At 44.2% G+C, this 19,635-nt stretch overlaps 2 protein-coding genes across 2 annotated transcripts in view; one reads left to right on the forward strand and one right to left on the reverse strand.

Annotated features, from left to right (window-relative positions):
• Positions 1–13,409, forward strand: part of TNFAIP8L3 (TNF alpha induced protein 8 like 3) — a 43,340-nt gene extending 29,931 nt beyond the window's left edge. Inside the window, exon 2 of the mRNA XM_019730650.2 lies at positions 11,879–13,409. Within this exon, the coding sequence (XP_019586209.1) occupies positions 11,879–12,441 (563 nt within the window). The 3' untranslated portion in view covers positions 12,442–13,409. The remainder of the gene's footprint in view (positions 1–11,878) is intronic.
• A 5,079-nt stretch (positions 13,410–18,488) lies between these two features.
• AP4E1 (adaptor related protein complex 4 subunit epsilon 1) overlaps positions 18,489–19,635 on the reverse strand; it is a 66,601-nt gene continuing 65,454 nt past the window's right edge. Inside the window, exon 22 of the mRNA XM_074327746.1 lies at positions 18,489–18,638. Coding sequence (XP_074183847.1) covers positions 18,606–18,638 — 33 coding nt within the window. The 3' untranslated portion in view covers positions 18,489–18,605. The remainder of the gene's footprint in view (positions 18,639–19,635) is intronic.

The raw sequence follows: 19,635 nt of genomic DNA on the forward strand, positions 1-19,635 counted from the left end.
AGTATGGAAACTTGATAAGAAAAAGGTGGCCTAATAGATAAGTAGCAGAAGGATGAACTATTCAATAAATTGAATAAATTGAGAGAGGGAAAGATATCTCACACAATATGCACAAATAAATTCTGGATGGATTAAATACCTAAATGTGAAATGCAAATGTAGGGACAGAGCAAGGAATGCAGTTTCCAGGCTCTCGGCCTCAAGTGGAAAGGTGCTCACTCAGGAAGTAAATGGCCATCAACTGTGCTTGGATGGCCATCAAATGTGGCTAGTTGGCTTTCAGCTGTAACCAGTGAGCCATTGGCCACTAATATAACTGCTGTGGCTACGCTAGCAGCAAATGGGGGCTAGCAAGAAGATGGTGACTGAGCTAGCAAGAGCGGATTGCAGCTAGCAAGGGATCGGTTGGCAGGCAGAAAAGCAGACAGCAGGTCACACGTTGTGTGAATCCAGCCTCCAGGGAGACTATATAGTGGTATGACTCCCCTATCTATGGCTCCGTGGGTGTTCCTTTTTGGCCTAGCCACATCCTGCGTTCTTATGTGGGGAGCGGGAACTGAGACCCTGCATGACACCCTGCATGACAACAAACCTTAAAACTTTTGGAAAATATGAGACTCACTTATCAACACATTGCAGGAAAAGATTTTTTTTAATGAGATACAAAACTCATGAACTATAAGGAAATATTGATAAATTTCACTGTTAAAACTTTTGATTTCTGGGGCCAGTCCTGTGGCTCAAGCGGTTGGAGCTCCGTGCTCCTAACACCCAAGGCTGCCAGTTCGAATTCACATGGGCCAGTGGGCTCTCAACCACAAGGTTGCCAGTTCAACTTCCACAAGGGATGATGGGCTGCACCCCCTACAACTAACAACGGCAACTGGACCTGGAGCTGAGCTGCGCCCTCCACAACTGAGATTGAAAGGACAACAACTTGACTTGGAAAAAGTCCTGGAAGTATACACTCACTGTTCCCCAATAAAGTCCTGTTCTCCTTCCCCAATAAAATCTTTTCAAAAAAAAAAGCGGGCCGGCCTGGTGGCTCAGGCGGTTAGAGCTCCATGCTCCTAACTCCAAAGGCTGCTGGTTCGATTCCCACATGGGCCAGTGGACTCAACCACAAGATTGCCAGTTCAATTATTTGAGTCCTGCAAGGGATGGTGGGCTCCGTCCCCTGCAACTAAGATTGAACACGGCACTTTGAGCTGAGCTGCCGCTGAGCTCCCGGGTGGTTCAGTTGGTTGGAATGTGTCCTCTCAAGCACAAAGTTGCCGGTTCAGCTCCCACAAGGGATGGTGGGCTATACCCCCTGCAACTAGAAAACGGCAACTGGACCTGGAGCTGAGCTGCACCCTCCACAACTAAGCCTGAAAGGACAACAACTTGACTTGGAAAAAAAGGCCTGAAAGTACACACTGTTCCCAATAAAGTCCTGTTAAAAAAACAAACAAACAAACAAACAAAAAAACTACTCAAAAAAAAAAGCAAAACCAGCAGATTAAAAAAAAAAATTTAATTTCTGTATGACTAAAGACATCATATATAAAGTTAAAAAATACTGCAGACTCGTTGGAGATGGTTGCAGCTTATGTGATCAACAGATGATTAGAATTCGTAATATGTTAAAATCTCCTACAAATTAGCCAGAAAAAAAGACATACAGTTGAATTGGGAAGGGGAAAAAATGAGTAAATTATATGAATAAGGAATTCACAGATGACAGACCTGAATGTTCAGTATATACACAAAAATATATTGATTCTCACTAGCAATCCAAGAAATATATATTAAAACAAGATACCGTTTTGTACCTATCAGATTGGCAAAAAATTTAAAGGTGGACTATTTGAAGTGTTGATGAGGAAATGGAACCACAGGATCTCATACATTCCTGCTGGGAGTGAAAATTAGTGTAATCTCACGGGAAAGCAATTGGCAGACTCTCTGGTACCGGACCTGACAGTCACTCTCTAGGCACAGAACTCAGGAGACTGTTGTGTTGTGTGTGTGCACAAAGAGATATGCCTGTGGACTCTTTTGCTGGCAGAAAGTGTAAAGAACTTAAATGTCCACCAACAGGAAACATGGATATATAGTACATTCATATAAGCGACTAAATGACTCAGATAAATCTTGAAAGCATGATGTTGAATGATGAGTTGCAGAAGAAGAATCTGTGTAGTATGACACCTTTATCTGAAGTTTAAAAACACTCTGAGCATTCTAATGTCTATGCATGCATACTCATGAGGCAAAAGTATAAAAAATGCATGAGACAAAGACGCATCAACTTCTGACGTACAATTAGATCTGGGGAGGTGAAAGGAAAAGAGAGGGCGTTGAAAACGAAGAGGGCTTTACCTCACTCTGTCTCTGAGGACAAAACACTTAGATTCATTCTATCTGGGTGGTGGCACACAAGCAGAGTTTGTTATGTCATCTTCTGTTTTGTCTGTATATTTGAAATGTGTCATGGTTTAAAAAAAAAATTTTCTGACGAGAAAAAGCTGCTCAATCTCCATCTTAAAGTGGACAATAACTCAAAACACATTTTAACTAAATTGATGTTTGTCACCTCATGAATGGCAGTTTAGTGTGGCGGATTGAAGCACAGGACTCGGGGGCAGCCTGCCTGGGTCTGAATCCAGCCCTGCCCCTCTGAAATGGTAGCTTTAACCAAGCTACTTACTCTCTCTTTGCTGTGGTTTCCTTGGACGTAAAATGCTGCTGCTGCTCCTGTTGCTGACGATGATAATGCCGGTGATGATGGTGATGGTCGTGGTGGTCATGGTGGTGATGATGGTGATGGTGATGCTTTTAGTGCCTACTCAGAGTTGCTGCAAGGATGTTACTGTTCATAAGCACAACATAAGTCACTATTATGCTTGAAAGTGACCTAACATTCAGAGAGACAGTAGTTATTTGTTAGGTGTAAGAGAGTGAAGGAGGGGATAAACTTGCTTTGTTTGAAAAAATTATGTAAAGTAGATGTTGTTTTTAGTGATGGTTGCTCTTCTACTGCAGTGAGACAAAAATATTTCTCAGATCTCCAAAATTAACCTGTTGAGTTGGAGATGATTCACCCCCCGGTGACTTCACAGTTAGCTCTGATAAGTAAAATTATCACTCATTCACTTTTCAGAGCTGGCTGTAAAATCAATATGAAAAACAAAATCAGTATGTAACTGTTGAAATATGTAGAATTTTCTCTGAAAATGGAAGCTGCATGTATCTTCAAGTTTTGATGAATATGTGGTATTGTTCTGTTACATAAGAGGGGCCTTTTTTGTTTTTTGTTTTTTTAAAGATGAAATGTAAATCTCCTTGTTAGAATTAAATTGAGGCCTATTTAATGTCTCAAATAAGTGAGAAATCACAGTCATTAGGGAGCCAAGGATAATTATCTGAAAGCAGATGCAGGAAGGCAAAGATTGCAGGCTTTGTCTGGAGTTGATTTGAACTATAGCTCTGCTACTTACTAGCCTCATTCCTAGCTTTGAGTAAATTCTTTAAATCTGTTGTGCCTCAGTTTGCTCATCTATAAAGTAGGACTCTCTCTCTCTTGCAGAACTCTTGTGAGGATCAAATACATGGCATACACTCCCTTGGGTACACAGTCTGTGCTGGGTGGTTATCGTCATCTCTGATGTGATTATTATTGACTGAGTTACAGATTCCTCAATGCCTATGGCTGGCTGGATGTGTTGCAGGGGTGGGGAGCACTAAGACGAGATAATGAGCTGGAAGGTCTTACAGATGACCTTGCTAATATTTCTTCACTTCACCTGAAACAATAAGATATTTCAAGGCCCAGGAATTTTTTTGAAATGAAAAAAAACTTGGTCTTCATCTTGAAGATGATCAAATGCTATTTTAAAGTGGAATGAATCCAGTGCAAGGTATTGCAATGATCTGAACCTGCTTTCCTATAAGCACCCGTTTGACTACCACGGCTTTCGTATGTCCTTGCTCAGCATCCTAAAACCTCCAATCGAGCTAGGAAATACCATCATGCCTGGTGCCCCCAAAACACTCAAATCCTCATTCCTGATCACTGGAGGAATGATGAATCTCTAGGACTGAGCAGCCACCAAGGGCAAAGCCAAAACTCTGTGCCTGCACCCAGGCCTGAGCCAAAGGCAAGATTTAAGGGTTATCCAAGCCGGAGCTGGAGGCAGGTCGGCTGGCCACATGGCAAAGGGGGTGAAGACGGGCTAATGCAACACCCCCTCCTCTGCTTTTGGTTTTCTCTGGCAATTTAGTTTTCTCCTTCCATCCTCCACCCCAATCCTACAATACCTAAATGTGTCTATCACTCCTCATTTTTAAAAATCCATTCTCTTGGTGGGGGAGGAGGGGCGGTTTGGTGGTCACCACACAGGGGAGAGAGAATGCCTAGGAAGGGTACACTGTGCCTCTGACTACAGTGAAACCCAGCAAGCTGTGACTAGAGACTGCACTTTCACCAGCAAAATAGGTATTTGCATTTTAAAGGAAGAACCTGTGTATCCCTCACTCATGGGCTAATTATTTAGGGAAGATGGGTTTTTTCACCATGTCTTGCTTGATGGAAAGGGACACGGTTTGGATGGGAAAATGGAAAGCTCAGAGTAGGACAGGCTGAGTCGAGGTACCCTACTGCACAAGCGCGTGTCACCCCGATGCCCGCGCCCCTCGAACTCAACATGCTCAGGACTGAATCATCTTGCCCCATGCTCCCAGATGCCTGTTTCAGTGGGTGGTGCCTTAATGCCCACCCTCCCACCACCTGTCTTCCAAGCTAGGAGAAGCACCCAGCATCCATGCTGTGCTGTACTGCCTCTCCCCATCACCCGTAGGATAAGCCAGGATCAGCATCACAGTGCGTTCACCTCTCTTGCTAATTGCCATGGCTTCCTACTGCCTCGGGGAATATCTCAAGACAAGTAACTGCAGTCCATATTTCAAATCATCTTATGAGAATTTTTGAAATTTTTACGGCCCATTTCTTGTCCGATCAGATTAGATCATTCCTTTTACTTTATAATTGGGCTGCAGAAAAGCTGGTTCGATAAGGAGGATCCACGTCAGCTCTGCCATTTTCTTGCTGTTCCCTTGTGCTGGCAGGATTAGCGTATTGTCTTCAGTCCTCAGTGGTGTTTCTTGCAGGAATCTTTTGAAATCACTAGTGCGTTTTGTGAGGGTGAGTTTAGTTAGAACTAAATAATATAGTCCGTGAGTCCGTTTAACCAAGCACACATAAACTTAGGCTGAGATAAATCAAAACTGCTGCAAGGGAACAAACAAGTGAGGAATACGCTAAATAACCTGCCCTCCCCAGGTGGCTCGCTTTCCCCTCTGCCCTCAGAACGCCACACACCAGTGGGTCCTAGGGTCATTCTGTATGTTAATTAGTAAAGCTTAATTTATCTCAAAACAAGGAAAGAGAAATAGAGGTTCTAATATGTTCACTTTGCACACCGGTCAGTGGTTCGTGATGGAGGCTGCTACCCTCCAGGTCATGGTGACCCTACCCATAGGACCTAAAAGCTGCCTGCTTCTAATCACAAGTGGTGCAAATTTGGGGACCTCAGGTCTTCTCAGGAGCAACGGGGAGCCAAGGGATATGTTTTCAAAGCAGGTGGCTCTCTTGGAAGCTAGGGGAAGGGTCAGACCTAAGAAGGACTCAAGGATATGCTGGATTAATGCTCAGTCAGAAAAATCCATTTCCTAATCCTCCCAGGCCATCTAAATTTTACTGTGATGCCTTTTAAAGTATTCCAAAATACCTTTCTTAAGCTTCAAAACTGCCATCTCATTCAAGCGTGAAATGGATTAGATCAACAAAAGGCATTTTTTATGAGCTTTGGGGGGAGGGGAGGATCAAGGGTTTGGCATGTCCCTAAGTCAAAGGCCCACCATCGCGTGATGATTTCATTTCTTTGTGCCTCTACCAGAGCTGTGTTTTTTCTTTCCTATTCCAGCAGCATACAAACTGCAGTTTTATACAAGAAAATGTTTTTCAGTTTGACTCCAAAGGAGTTGTGACAACTCAATTAGTCTTTCTGGAAACCATAATTGTATTAGATTTGCATTTCAAAACACTACTTAAGTTTCCTTAATATTTGTCCCCACAGCTACATAGGTTCAACCAAAAACCAAAGCAGAGGCAATTTCTTCTCCAGAAGGTGTTTTATCATTGTCAAGGATATTCCATTCTGCAGACCACATTACCCCACAGCCCTCCCCCACCCCCCTTCCTCATCATTCACCTAGAGAACAGACAAGGAAGCAGGAAGGGTGTCAGTCTCCCCTCTGGCACCTGGTCCCTTATCAGTAGTGAAGGATGGAGCACCAGCTTCTCTGGGTACATGTGCAGGTGAGCAGAAGGCTAAGTGCTCATGAAAGTTCAAAAAGTAGTTTGCGAGGCTGTTCCATCTCAAGGAGGCTTGCTTGAACTTTTCTTCCAAGAGATAAGTGTAAGTGATTGAGTGCCAGAAACTTGGACTATCACAACTCCCCCTCTGCTTATACCCTCTGTCTTACCCTTGCTCATACCCTCAGGTCTCCCCTCGCACTTCCTTTGTACTCTGATTCTCCTGCTTTGATGAATGATGCTTATTAAGTGCCACAGATTGTTCTTCTCTGGGTACTATCTCCACTCCAAACTTCTGCTGAACACTTTTAGCTGCCTCTCTTCCTTGTGGTCTTAGGCTGTTCACCAGACTGATGTGCTGCTGTGCGAGTGCGGCCTATTCCACATAATTTCCAATTTTATCATTGTGACACAGCTCTCCATACTCATATACAAGTGTTTCCCACCTTAACCAGAGGTACCCCAAGTCCTGTGGGTAAGGAGAAAAGAGTTGAGTCTGTCCCCCCAGCCCTCTCTACTGTGATCCATCCTCGGTTGCTGCTCAGAGCTCTTCCTGGGTTGTAGCTGACAGCGCAGAGCCCGTCATCGTCCATAACCATCACGTACTTTGTTTGCCTGAATGTATCACCTTGCTCTTACCGCGCTGAAGTTCATCTGCCTCTTTTCTACCCACTTGCCCAGCGTGGTAAGAGATTCCTGCTGTTTAGCACCACCAGCGTGGCATTTCACCACCTGGGAGCGCTTAGTGTTTTCTAGAAACGTGAAAGCATCATTTTTACTAGTGCTGAACACCATGTATAGAAACATCAACTCAGACTGGCCCCAACACTCTCCCATGGAGTGAAGGGCCCACTTAAAATATTTTTTGCTTTCTCTCGCCAAACGAGTTCACTACGGCTGTCCTGCCATTCTCCCAACATAGTTCTGGTACTTTTCCTTTCCCTGTAAATGTGAGGGTGCTTATCCTCAGAGCACTGACTTTGTAATTCTTTCACTTGAGCCCCTCTATCAGTCTTGCTTGAAGGAAGCCCGTTTTCCTGTTTTTCGTTTTTTGGGGGGTTTTTTTCTCTGAGGATGAATTTTGTAGCTTCCTCAATCTTGTCTCATTGTGCGAGTCAAGTGAGATATACAATAGCTGCATATCACATTTTTAAGCTCCATTCTCAGAGGTATTGTAAACAATCCATTACTTTTCATGGTTGGGGAATGGAAACTTTTGTTCTAACATGGTGAAAAGAATCATCTCTGGTTGAAAGAGCCTTCTTAATCCTTGTACACAGGAATAAGAGAACGATTTTTGCCAAGACCTATTCTAGATCTCGTGTTGTTTGCACAAAACAAACCTGTGCCCACTAGTTACTCCTATTTCCCCAGCTACCCCAAGTGCACTCCTGACCTTGGCTGCCAGAGCTCATGCTCTTCCTCTCTGCCTGCAGTATTCCTCCCTGGCGGTGGTCTCCAACGTGGTTCCTCTGCAGAAGGCTGGATGAAAGGAAACAAGCCCAAGGTTTCCGTTTGCACAACGTCTTCTGAATAGGCCTGCCCCACCCAGCTCTCCCTCAGCACACACGCTCTCCCTCAGCACACACGCTCTCCCTGAAATCGTACATGTATGTTGGAAATAGTAGTGTTTCCCCCACCCCTCCCCCACAGATCCCTGGGAGTTGTTAAAGTTGACCAGAGTGGTGTCTTGATATTATTTCTCTGTGTTTCCCTTGCATTTCCCATAATGTATACCACAGGGTGGTGCAGGGATATACATATTTGTGTATAAATATATACTTGTGTGTGTGTATGTATAAATATATATATTCCTATAGTCCAGTAAATTTGAGAAGTAGTAGGTTAAACAAAACTCCACAGATACCGTTATTAACAAAACTTCTCAAGGCCTTTAATAAGCTACCTGGTATGGCAAATCATGAAAAGCCAGTCACAATATATACTCATCTACAAACTCATTTAAGTGACCACAGAATCTTTTTCTCCAGGAGCATCTAACAGGGCGAGTATTCTATAGGACACACACTGGGCATGTTGTGATCAGTGGGTCCTATGTTCAGCGTGTCAGAATCACTTAGGGAGCTTGTGATTACTGGACCGACTCCTTAAGATTTTTAATACTGACAGCCTGGGGTAGAGTGTGGGAATGTGCTTGCTTGTTGTTGTGTGTTGTGTTTTCTTAAAGATTTCCTTATGATTTTGATGATGACTCTTGATCTTTAAGGCTTCAGAGATGCTATCCCTGTGACCCTCCTGAGCCCTCACCAAAGAACTTGTACCCTAGTCCCTTTGTAGGTAAATAACATGTTTCTGCAAGAGAGATGCTGGGGGAACCACCCCAGGCATTACGATTTGGGGAAAATTGCTGGCCTGTTTCTATGCCCTTATAAACCACTTCCTAACATTGTAGCCAGCCCCATCCATCCACCTTCAAGTCCACCTGCAGAGTCCACAGAGCTTCCCCCAGTTGTTCTCACTGATGCCAATTTGGGCTATTTCATGTGTTTCTGTATTTTGTTTCATTTGTCTATATCTTGCCTCTCTGTAGGACCATATTCAGAGTAGGACCCAAATAAATACTTTGGGGGTAATGTTCCCTATAGCATTTCATACAGAGTTGAACAAATAGTAAATGTTCAATAACTACAGAGAAACCAGAGACAAAGGGGACTTTGGCCCAAAAATGGCACATGAGGAGCATTTTTAAACAGACAATAATGGGTGTTTTATTACTGTGGTATGTATGTTACAATGGACATATTTAAAAGAATAATTTGAAAGGTTAATTTTAAAACATCAATCTTTATAACATCTAGAAATTATAACTAATTAACCATACAATGAAAAATACTTGCTGTCAACTTAAAAAATATGCCATAAGAATTTTGAAAAATTCTTATGGGGACATATGACTAAAATGTGTGACAGCCACAGTTCTAGAGAAAATTGTTGGGAATGCTGATGGTGAAAAGAGCAGGGTTTGGAATTCGGATGGCAGGGAAGCCTTGATAAAAATGCCAGCTTCACCCAACTCTAAGGGTTAAAACCATGAAGTGCCTGGCACAGAGCCAGCGCTCCCTTCATTTAGTCACTAGCTTCCATGTGCCACTAATGCACTAGGCTCTGGGCCAACAGTTGGGCTTGGACACAAGTCCCTGCTCCCACAGAGCTTACATTCTAGTGGACACATATATAATTGAGTCATTGCTTCTGCGTAAATGCATGTTTGCTACATTTCCAGAGAGTCTCTTAAAATACCTTATTCTCAGGCAATTTTTAGGAACTGTTTCTACAAAGATGTGACTCATTTTTTGATATTCCAGAACGGATCTATCTAGCTCCCATTGTTCCCATCAGAAGAATCACCTGAGGAGGCATTCACTTACTTCAGTGACAGGGCCATTACCCAGAAGTCTTTAAGCTTCTCCTGTGGAATTGACTTCAAAGCATACAACAGTCTTTTGCACGTCCTTAATGCTTGTAAATATTTGTCTTTGGAGGACGAATGTGGTGTTTCTGGAACAAAGGTTATCCACACAAAGGTTCTGGTGACCATGGTGTATGATCAGACTAGGCAGGAATATTATTTGTCTCAAACTCCGAAAGAGCATAAATCAGGATGTTGGACTTTCTCATGGTAAAGAAGAGTCAAGAGATACCATTTATTATTCCCTTTGCAGCGAAGCAACTCTTGGCCACTTCGGAGTCACTTGGCTATGGAGTTGCTTGAAGATACAATGGTCTCAAACTTTAAGGAGAGAGCTTCTTGGGGCTGTGGGAGGCCCACAGTACTCACTACTTTAGTTCAGCTGATACCCCTGCAGCGACCCCTCTTCAGGCCGTGCCACTGGGGCCTGCAGCTGGAAGAGGCCTGAAGAGCTGAAGCAGCTGTCCTGGAAGAACCTAGGGCTGAGGGAGCGAGGCTGGGCCAGTCCGTGAGGGGGCATGTGGGTGGAGGAAGCACCGGGGTCTGTGTCTAAATTGTGTTTCAGTGTTTATTGAGTCTGTGTCTGCCAGACCTGAGTGATTAATCACTGTCCACTGAGGGAATGAGTCCAGGGTGGAGAGAGGGGTAGAATATGAGATGGGGAGGGGCCAGACGATTGCAGAAGCTGGCATGTAAGGCTGGCTGGCTGTCCACACTGCCTGTCACATCTGTCACTTCTATGTGGCTACGAAGCACTGTATAAAAGCTCTAGGGATCCTCGAGGGCCCTCAGTGCTCAAAGGAAAATTGTTTTGTTTCTTAGTATAAGTTTGCTCTGTATTTTACTACTTTCTTATTCTTCTGCAGTATTTCCCTGGTATTTTACTTAACAGACACCATCCCACCTGTGCCCAGAACTGAGCTAGGTGCTGTGGGACACTGTCTCTGTCCTCAGGCAACCTGAATCTTCTTGGGAAGATAATAATAATCTGTATACAAATGGCCAAGTAAGGATGGCAGTGGGTTTCTTTTTAAATGATAGCTCCACCTAATTGGTGATTTCCTGGTGTTATTTCATCAAATCTAAAACACCATTGATTGTAAGATTCTGCTTTATGTGCTCTTAAGACAAAAGATGCTGCCAATTAAATTGTGAATGATTACTTTCTTATTACTTAGAATTTTTATTTATTGAAAGATCCTTTTTAGCCTTATGTAGACATAGTGTTATTTTTCTTTAAACATATATTGCTCTCGTTCATTCGTAAAGTGGAAAATAACAGGGAAATAAATTGGTTGTGCTTTTCCTAAGCTTCTTCACACTCAGGGTGCTACCATCGAAAACACTTTTGACTTGGAGTTGTCGATGACTTGTTTCCCACACAGTGCAGTTCTCGATGCCAGGAGCACTGGAGAGGCAACATTTCTTACAAGAGTGGTCTCTACTTTTCTCCCCAATCTCTGGCTCCTATTGTGTAAACTGATGTGCATACAGGTAATGACAACCACAGCACAACTGCCACCTGGGAACAGTGACCACAAGACACATCCCAATTTCCAAGATATCAAATGTGAAAAAAAAATACCTCTTAGACTCAGTAAAGTATGGATTTTGAGACTGAGTCGGAAAAAGAGTAGCATGGCCAACCACCCACATCTGCCTTGGGAACAGGATTGGCAGTGGTGGGTGCAACATTCCTGTCCTTAAGCAATAATTTCCTCCTGTATAATTTGCAAAACTGAACGGTTTCCAGTGCAATAGCCATTGTAGGGAGTTCTCCATGATCTAATAGAGTCTGGAAGACTGTATGCATGAAGTAGATCTAAAGGGCAAGATTTGGCCTGGACAAGAGGAGACCCCTCCAGAAAGGGAAGAGTGCAATTTAGAAGGTGCAAGAGGGTAAACAGCATGTCATGTGGAGTGGACAGTGGGGCAATCAGGCATGGGTGGGGTCTAGTTAGGGACTTGTGGGCTATAAAGGCTTGAGTTTTTGCTCTAAGAACATAAGTTCAAATTAGTATGTTTCACTTGTAGAAACATAATAAATGGTTCTCATATTTTCATAACTGTTATTTCTTTCCTTACCATAGGTCCTGATGTTTTTAGTTCAAAGAACCTTGCCCTTCAAGCCCAAAAGAAGATTCTGAGCAAAATAGCCAGCAAAACCGTGGCCAACATGTTAATTGATGACACCAGCAGTGAGATCTTTGACGAGCTCTACAAAGTCACCAAAGAGCACACCCGAAACAAGAAGGAAGCCCACAAGATCATGAAAGACTTAATCAAGGTGGCAATCAAAATTGGGATCCTCTACCGGAACAACCAGTTCAACCAGGAGGAGGTTGTTATTGTGGAGAAGTTCAGGAAGAAGCTGAACCAAACCGCCATGACCATTGTCAGCTTCTATGAGGTGGAATACACCTTTGATAAGAACGTGCTCTCCAAGCTCTTACACGAGTGCAAGGACCTTGTACATGAACTGGTGCAGCGACACCTGACGCCCAGGACCCATGGGCGCATCAACCACGTCTTCAACCACTTTGCTGATGTGGAGTTTCTCTCCACCCTTTATAGTCTGGATGGAAACTGTAGGCCCAACCTCAAGAGGATTTGTGAAGGAATCAATAAATTGCTAGATGAGAAAGTCCTTTGAATGTCTTCCCTCCTCCTGGACTTTGCTGCCTTCAAGTCACAGAACCCAATATGGTCTGGGTGAGAATTCAGAAAACAGGAAGAAACCCTTGTCGAAGACACCCATGTTCTGTCCTTTTCGTCCCTCTGATGTTGATGCCAAGTTCAGCTCAGGTATGTTTATCCCGAGCTCACTGATGAGGTCTTGTACTTAAAAATCACCTTTGTTTGCAAGCCCAAAGGACATTTGATCTATTCTACGCAGAAAGGCTGCCCTGGTCATCAAGGTGAGCTCAGTTCGTCTTGTGGAGTGAAAGAAGCCCTGGACCGAGAGTTGGAGGACAGGGATCTGGTTCCCAGCTCTACCAATTATGATCCACCCTCCGGATCCTGCAACCATGACGCCTGCCTTCCAGGGCTGCTGTGAGGATCGAATGAAACGATGTGTGTTCACGCTTTTGAAAACCCTAACGTCGTGTCTTATTATTTTCTCTTCGGAGTGTGAGAGGGATCAACCTGGATCTAGACTATTAAGCAACAAAGAATAGAACAATAGTCTCGAATGGGCTGGGTTTGCAATCTGTCTCTACATGTGCTGTTTCAAACAAATTTAAAATGAATCTAAAGGTGTGAAAAAGTATAGCTGAAAATTGGGAAAATGTTTTTCAAGAGCTGTGTTTTTTAGATGTTAGATGTTCAGGTTTATGATCCTGCAGCAGTGGGTGGAGAGAGATCCCCCCATCACACAGAAGCCGGGAAGGACTGTGCTCCCCTGCTGGACCTGCCCTCCCTCATCTATCTGTGAGGCACCGGGAGGGTTTATTCCAGCACGCAAGGGGAGAGTTGGGCAGAATGAACCCCCATCTGTCTTTTTGGCCTTTCATAGTCATTTTGTGCTGTTCTCTGGTTCATTAATAAATTGAAACTACCCTTCAAAAAAGAGGTTTTGGAATTGTGACTCAAAAATAAAATTCATTTGAGTTAGACAGAGTCTTACGAATAATGGGATTGAAAGGAAGAAGAAAATGAAGAGTAAGCGCTCTGCACTTCAACCGTAAGGGGAGGTAGTCCCGGGGGAACCACTGGGACCGGTGCCCCTGATCTGTGGGGAGCTAGCTCAGGGACACAGTGACTGCATTCTCTGAATGTCTCATGGCCTCGCTTTCACACTGTGGCTTCTCACATCTTTTCATCACAGTCTTAACAAGCATCAGGACGATGTATTTATTGCTTTATGATGTTGTCTGGAGGACACCACATTATGAGACTTGCTCCACCTGCATCACCTCCCCTCCTGCCATGCTTCTCTTATGTCTGATGATAATGTAAAAATACCATGTTAGCTCAGCCCCATGGTTCACCCCACCCCATGGTCTCTCTCTAGCAGAAGCATCAAGAGATGGTTTGTGGGAGTGTGTGAACTGACATCCGTTGGCCATTTAGCCTCAAGTGGCTCCCATAGCAACATCAGTGCAGACTATCCAGTTCAGTTCTTCCACTATGAGCACTCAAAATTAGTTCAAAGGAGGGATTTGCAGGGGGAATAGGGAGTGGTTAAGTCAGCCCATTCTCCATTTTCGAGGAGCATGACCTACTGCCTCCTCATAGCCCCAAGGACTAAACAATGATGCCCTGTGCACATCTGGTCTGGGGAGGTCGTCGGTCATTTGGGCAGTGCTGGTGGAAGCTGCAGGCAGAAGGCTCCCCTTCTCACCTGCCCAGTAGGCAGCAAGCATCCAGCAGTAGCTGCACTTTCACATGCAAAGTCCTCAATGCTTGCCTTGGTGGATTCATCTAAGGACTGCTTTCTAGTTGGAGGGCTGGTTCTTTTTTCACGAAGTGAGTGGACCTATCCAGAGAACTCAGACTCCAAAAGAATGGGTGGAACTGTCTTCTGTCCATCTGAGACACAGCAGGGAAGAAGGCGGGATCCCCAGACCATGAGGGGAGTCCCAAAGACTGCAGGTTCTCCCGCTCTGCAGCCCATAGCACACAGCTCTGATGGCAGAGGAGGGCTGAGCTTCTGACAGCCTATGAGCCTCTCAAGGAAGTGGGTCCACTTTATTCTGGTCAGAGATCAGCGCTTCCACCAGCAGCTCTCGGGAGGTGCCAACAGCAGACTGTGGACTGAAACATCCACTGCCTTAGACCTCCCCACTGAGGCTTCCCCCGGAGCTCTCTACACAAAGCCAGCTGGGTATATCAGGCTTATCAGCAGTCATCAGGGAGAGATGGGCTATCCAGGCAAAAGTAACCCACCAATTCCTCTAAACATAGCCAAAGCCAACCCCATGTATACATTTCAAACATACTATTTGTATATAAATTCAAGTGATTATTGAGTTTCATCAACCGCCTGAAAAGCTTACAAATTTCAAATACTTTCCATAGAAATCTAGTGATCAAACAAAGAATCTCGTTATTGGTTTGTCCTCAGGACACTAACCATGTCACTCAGTGGCCCTGAAAAGCTGATTGGGCTGACAAAATGTGACAGAGGCCACCAGATGCTTTCAAAAACAGGACTCTGTACAAAATTTTCAATGAGAACCCACAAAAGCAAGGTTAGTATATCTACATGTAAGTGGCACCTGAAAGAAAACTGGTTTCAAAACAAGCAATAGTACAAAATCACTCGATTGACCAAGCTACACACAAACCAGAAAGCAGTGCCTGGCTCAGTCAACCCACGGCAGAGACAGGACTCATTCTTTATGGATGGGGGTGGAGGGCGGGCAGGAGCAGCTTGTCTGTCACTTGGAAACATCACTGAGCACTCAGCTCTGTCCCCACAGGACACTCAGGGACTGGTGCTACAGCTCCCACCCAGCCCCTAGTTACGTGCCCTTCCTGTGTGTGAACCCCGCAGACACACATTCCCTGCCGGCTGTGCCTGCCACGGCCGTGTGTCTTGATCACTCTTCCTCCCTGTGTTTGCATCTGTGAGTCTTGACACCCTCAGCAGCTCCAGGTCTCTGCTCAGTGACAAATCAAAATGAAAAGACTCCTCCATCTGTGCATCTCCTCCAAACTCCCATCTCCCCCATCTGTACATTTTTCAGAAGCAAATCAGTACATTCACTGGCTGCTCCAATGAACTTCCTGTATCCATTTATACAAAAACAAAGCTCAAAATCAGGGTTGCATACCCTCTGCACCAGTATCTCTGGGTCTCTGGGGGAAAAAAAAAAATTCAACATGGTCCCAGACGTCAAGAGCAAAACCAAATCAGGGAAAATTCTAGATCAGTCAATGCTGGCTGCAAAACAATGCATTAGCAGGGGTTGTCCAGTGATGGATGTTGACAATAGTCATGAATCAGATGGCCTTGAAGGAAAGGGTCGCCAAGACCCTCCCAACTCAGAACTGTGTGGTCAGTGGGTTTCCCGTGTTTAGTCTGACCCTACTTTGGGGCCACAGCCCAGGTGAGGCCCACCTCCTGCTCTTTCCTTAGAAGGGGTCTTGCTTGCTGGAGGAAAGACTCTTGTACAACTTAATTCCTCAAAATGGCATCTAGGAATCCCTGAAAGTTCCAGGGGTAGGAGGGAGGGAGGGAGGGATAGCTTGAGGGGAGAAGAGTCCATGAGTTCTAAAAGGAGTTTTTAGATTTTTGTTTTATCCTTTAAAAAAAAAATCAACATCAACATCAGTACGTTCGCAATCATGTGGGGATGATTACCTTATAGCCAGGTAATGCCATCTGGCTTCAGGGTCTGAGTTTCTCTTTGTGTTTACAATGTCATTCATGCTGATTGATCAACTACAATGAAAGATTTTAACTGAATGTGTTTCTCTAACTAGGCCTGGGCATCCCTTAGGGGTCCACAGGCACAGTTGGGCACCCGAGAGTTCTCAATTTTGAGAAATGTTGCTACAACATATGACAGTATACTTATGGAGAATGAATGTCACCCTGCCTTTGACGGTGACTCATTTGTGGGGCCTCAAAGGTTGAGGGGTGAACCTGTGTCTGGGGGAACAGAGGCCTGCTGAAGAGACAGGTAGGCTCCATGCGTCCAGCCTGTCCTTGGAAAGCTGGCCAGGTATAGCAACCACATATAAATCAAAGAATTGACAATCCCGTCCTGCCAATCCTCATAATAAATCTCAAAGGTACAAGACACGCCATTGCTGGACACACCAGGCACGGTTGCTCCCACGGAAAGGAACAGTGAAGAAAGCTTGCAAAGCCTCCTTGTGGAGAAGTCACCAGCACCCACCCACAGTCCCAGTTCCAGCTTCACCTGCTGACCTGGGCGTCCAGAGTGTGTTAATCCCAGTAGGTTAATCTTTGGCTGAATTTAATACGAAAATGTGGCCGTCATCATTCCTTCCAGCCCCAGGAGTGGTCAGCCAGAGCAAGCGGGCTCTCACACCCCACCCACAGCAGCAGCTCAGTGTCACACTAACCTTTCTCTTCCTAGTCCTTTCTTTGCTGAGCTGGGGGAGGTCTCTACAGAGGAGGTGCCCTGGCTGCCCACCCAGGCAGCTGGAACTTGGGCAGCCAGACCCCCCAGGCCGTGGTACAGAGCTCTTCCTTGCTGACTGCTAAGGCCTTTCTGGACCGGTTCCTGGGACAAGGGAGCCCCAGGGTTGGCTCCGCCTCAAGGAGGGGTTGGATAGGAGCCAGAGCTTGGCACATAACCAGTGAGGAGGCTAGCAGGGACGCAGCAATTAGGTTACGTTAGGAGGGAGAGAGCACTCTTTCAGCCTCTGTCACTGGTGAAGGAAGAACTTGTGGGCTGGTCCCCGAGGAGTGATGGGGGTGACTGGGCTCCTTCCACCTCTCAGAGCAGCGGCTTCCCTGCCAAGAGGGTCATATTTCCTCAGTGATGGAATGGGCTGTCTTGCTCTGTGTTTCAGAAACAGCTTCGGCTTGATTTTAGAAATAGGCTGTTGGGTGTGGGGAGACAGGGGAGAGGGATATTTGGGGTTTTGTTTTCAGCTTTCAGAGGCAGCAGAAAGTGTACAAGATGGAACGAGCCACGCGTTAAGAAACTTAATCTTACCTCGCCCAGTACCTGGTGATTTCCTTACACTTCATCTCTTGGGCCTCAGTCTCCCCAGCCTCCTTGTGCAAGCAGAGTGTTTCACGAGAGCTTCAAGAATTCTTCCAGTTCTACAGTTCCATGTTCTTAGCAGCATAGGAGAGCAGCTTTGGGCATTTCTTTGTCGCAGGTTTCTTAGAAGGGAAGCTATACATCATTTAAACAATAGCTTCCAAATAGACAGAAATGACTCCTTAATGATCCCCTTCAGGACTTTTGATCATAGATCTAAGATCGTGATTTCAGAAGGGAAAGGCTTTAAGCCAGAAAATGCAAGGTAAAAATCCATAAAAATCAGTGACCTGCAGGATGCGGCCCCAGGAAGTCAGCCAGTCCCCAGCTTAGCAGGGGCCTGCTGGCCTTTCCTGCCGGGACTGACCCTCTACCGAGACATACATTTCAAATCAAAATGTGTCCATCTCCAGTAATGTATGTCGGTAGAGGTAACAGGGTAATAGGCAAAGTCATAAATAAGTCATTACTGATTTGAGTCATATATAGGAAATTATCAGAATTGTGTTTAATTAATAAAGCCATCCCCCCCAACAAATGGGACATTTTATGGAGTCCTCAGAACATCTGCCCCCCACTGTTTGAAACATTTTTAATACAAGTCTTTACGTAGTGTATTCTATGCACCCCAGTGTGGTGAACACATTCTCTCACTGAAATCACACTATCCTTATTCATATATACAATTAGCATTCATTGAAACATCTCTAATACGTGTCTTTAGATAGTCTATACCATGCAGCCCAATGTTGTGAACTCACTTTTTTAAATAAACAGCTTTATTGAGATGTAATTCACACAACATACAATTCACCCACTTAAAGTGTACAATTCAGTGTATTCTGGTGTATCCACACATCTGTGCAACCATAACCACAATTTTAGAAATCTGGTACCCTTTAGCTATCACCTCCCTCCCTTTACACCTTACTAGCAATATGTTACTCTTCCCCCCCCCCCTACATATTGCACATAATAATTGCTCAATATTGAAACTGTACTATGGGTGTAGAATCAGAACAAATAAATCCCAATGACGCATGTAAATGAGGTTCATTGTGCTAAACCAGGTTGAGCTTCAAGCATCCTGTGTGTTGCTCCTTTGAGGAAAAGCTTCATCAGCATCTTAATAGGGATGGTCTCTGCAGGGAGGTGGATTCTGTTAAGTGTAAGGATGAGCGGATATTAAAGTCTCCAACTATTATTGTAGAATCGTCTATTTCTCTTCAATTCTATCACTTTTTGCTCCATATATTTTGATGGTCTGTCATTAAATGCATACATGTTTAAAATTGTCATGGCTTCTTGCTATATTGAAGCTTTTATTAATATATAACTTCCTTGTCTCTTGTAACCCTTTTGGATTTAAAGTGATTTTATCTGATATTAGTATAGCCACTCCTGCTCTCTTTTGGTTATTATTTGCATGGAATATCTTTTTTTCCATCCTTTCATTTTCAGTGTATTTGTTTCTTTGCATCTAAAGTGAGCTTCTTGTAGACAGCATATATTTGGATGATGTTTTTACCCATTCTGTCAATCTCTGTCTTTTGATTGGATAGTTTAATTCATTTACATTTAAAGTAATTGCTGATAAGAAGGGACTTACCTCTGTCATTTCGCTATTTGTTTTCTACATGACTTAGTTTCTTGTCCCTCATTTCCTGCATTTTTCTTATTTTGTGTGTAGCTGATATTTTATAGTGAAATGCCAAAATCCTTTGTCATTTCCTTTTGTATATATTCTCCCATCCAAGTACTAATCAGGCCCAACAGTGCTTAGCTTCCAAGATCAGACGCATTCAGGGTGGTATGGTCGTAGACGCCTTTTGTGTATATTCTATAGCTATTTTCTTTGTGGTTACCGTGGGGATTACATTTAATGCCCTAGTTATAACACTCTAATTTGAATTGATACAAGCTTCAACAACATACAAAAATCTGCTCCTTTACAGCTGTCCCCACCCCTTTCAGTTGTGGATGTCACACAATTACATCTTTCTACTTTGCGTGCCCCAAAACACAAACTAGTAGTAATTCTTTTAAATGTATTAGTCTCTTAAATCATGTAGAAACCAAAAAGTGGAGTTGTTATAATACTAGCTTTTATAATTGCCCATGTTATTTATCTTTATTTCTTCATACAGCTTCAAGTT

This window comes from Rhinolophus sinicus, linkage group LG03 (genome assembly GCF_036562045.2).
Source record: "Rhinolophus sinicus isolate RSC01 linkage group LG03, ASM3656204v1, whole genome shotgun sequence".
In the NCBI taxonomy this organism is placed as follows: domain Eukaryota; kingdom Metazoa; phylum Chordata; class Mammalia; order Chiroptera; family Rhinolophidae; genus Rhinolophus; species Rhinolophus sinicus.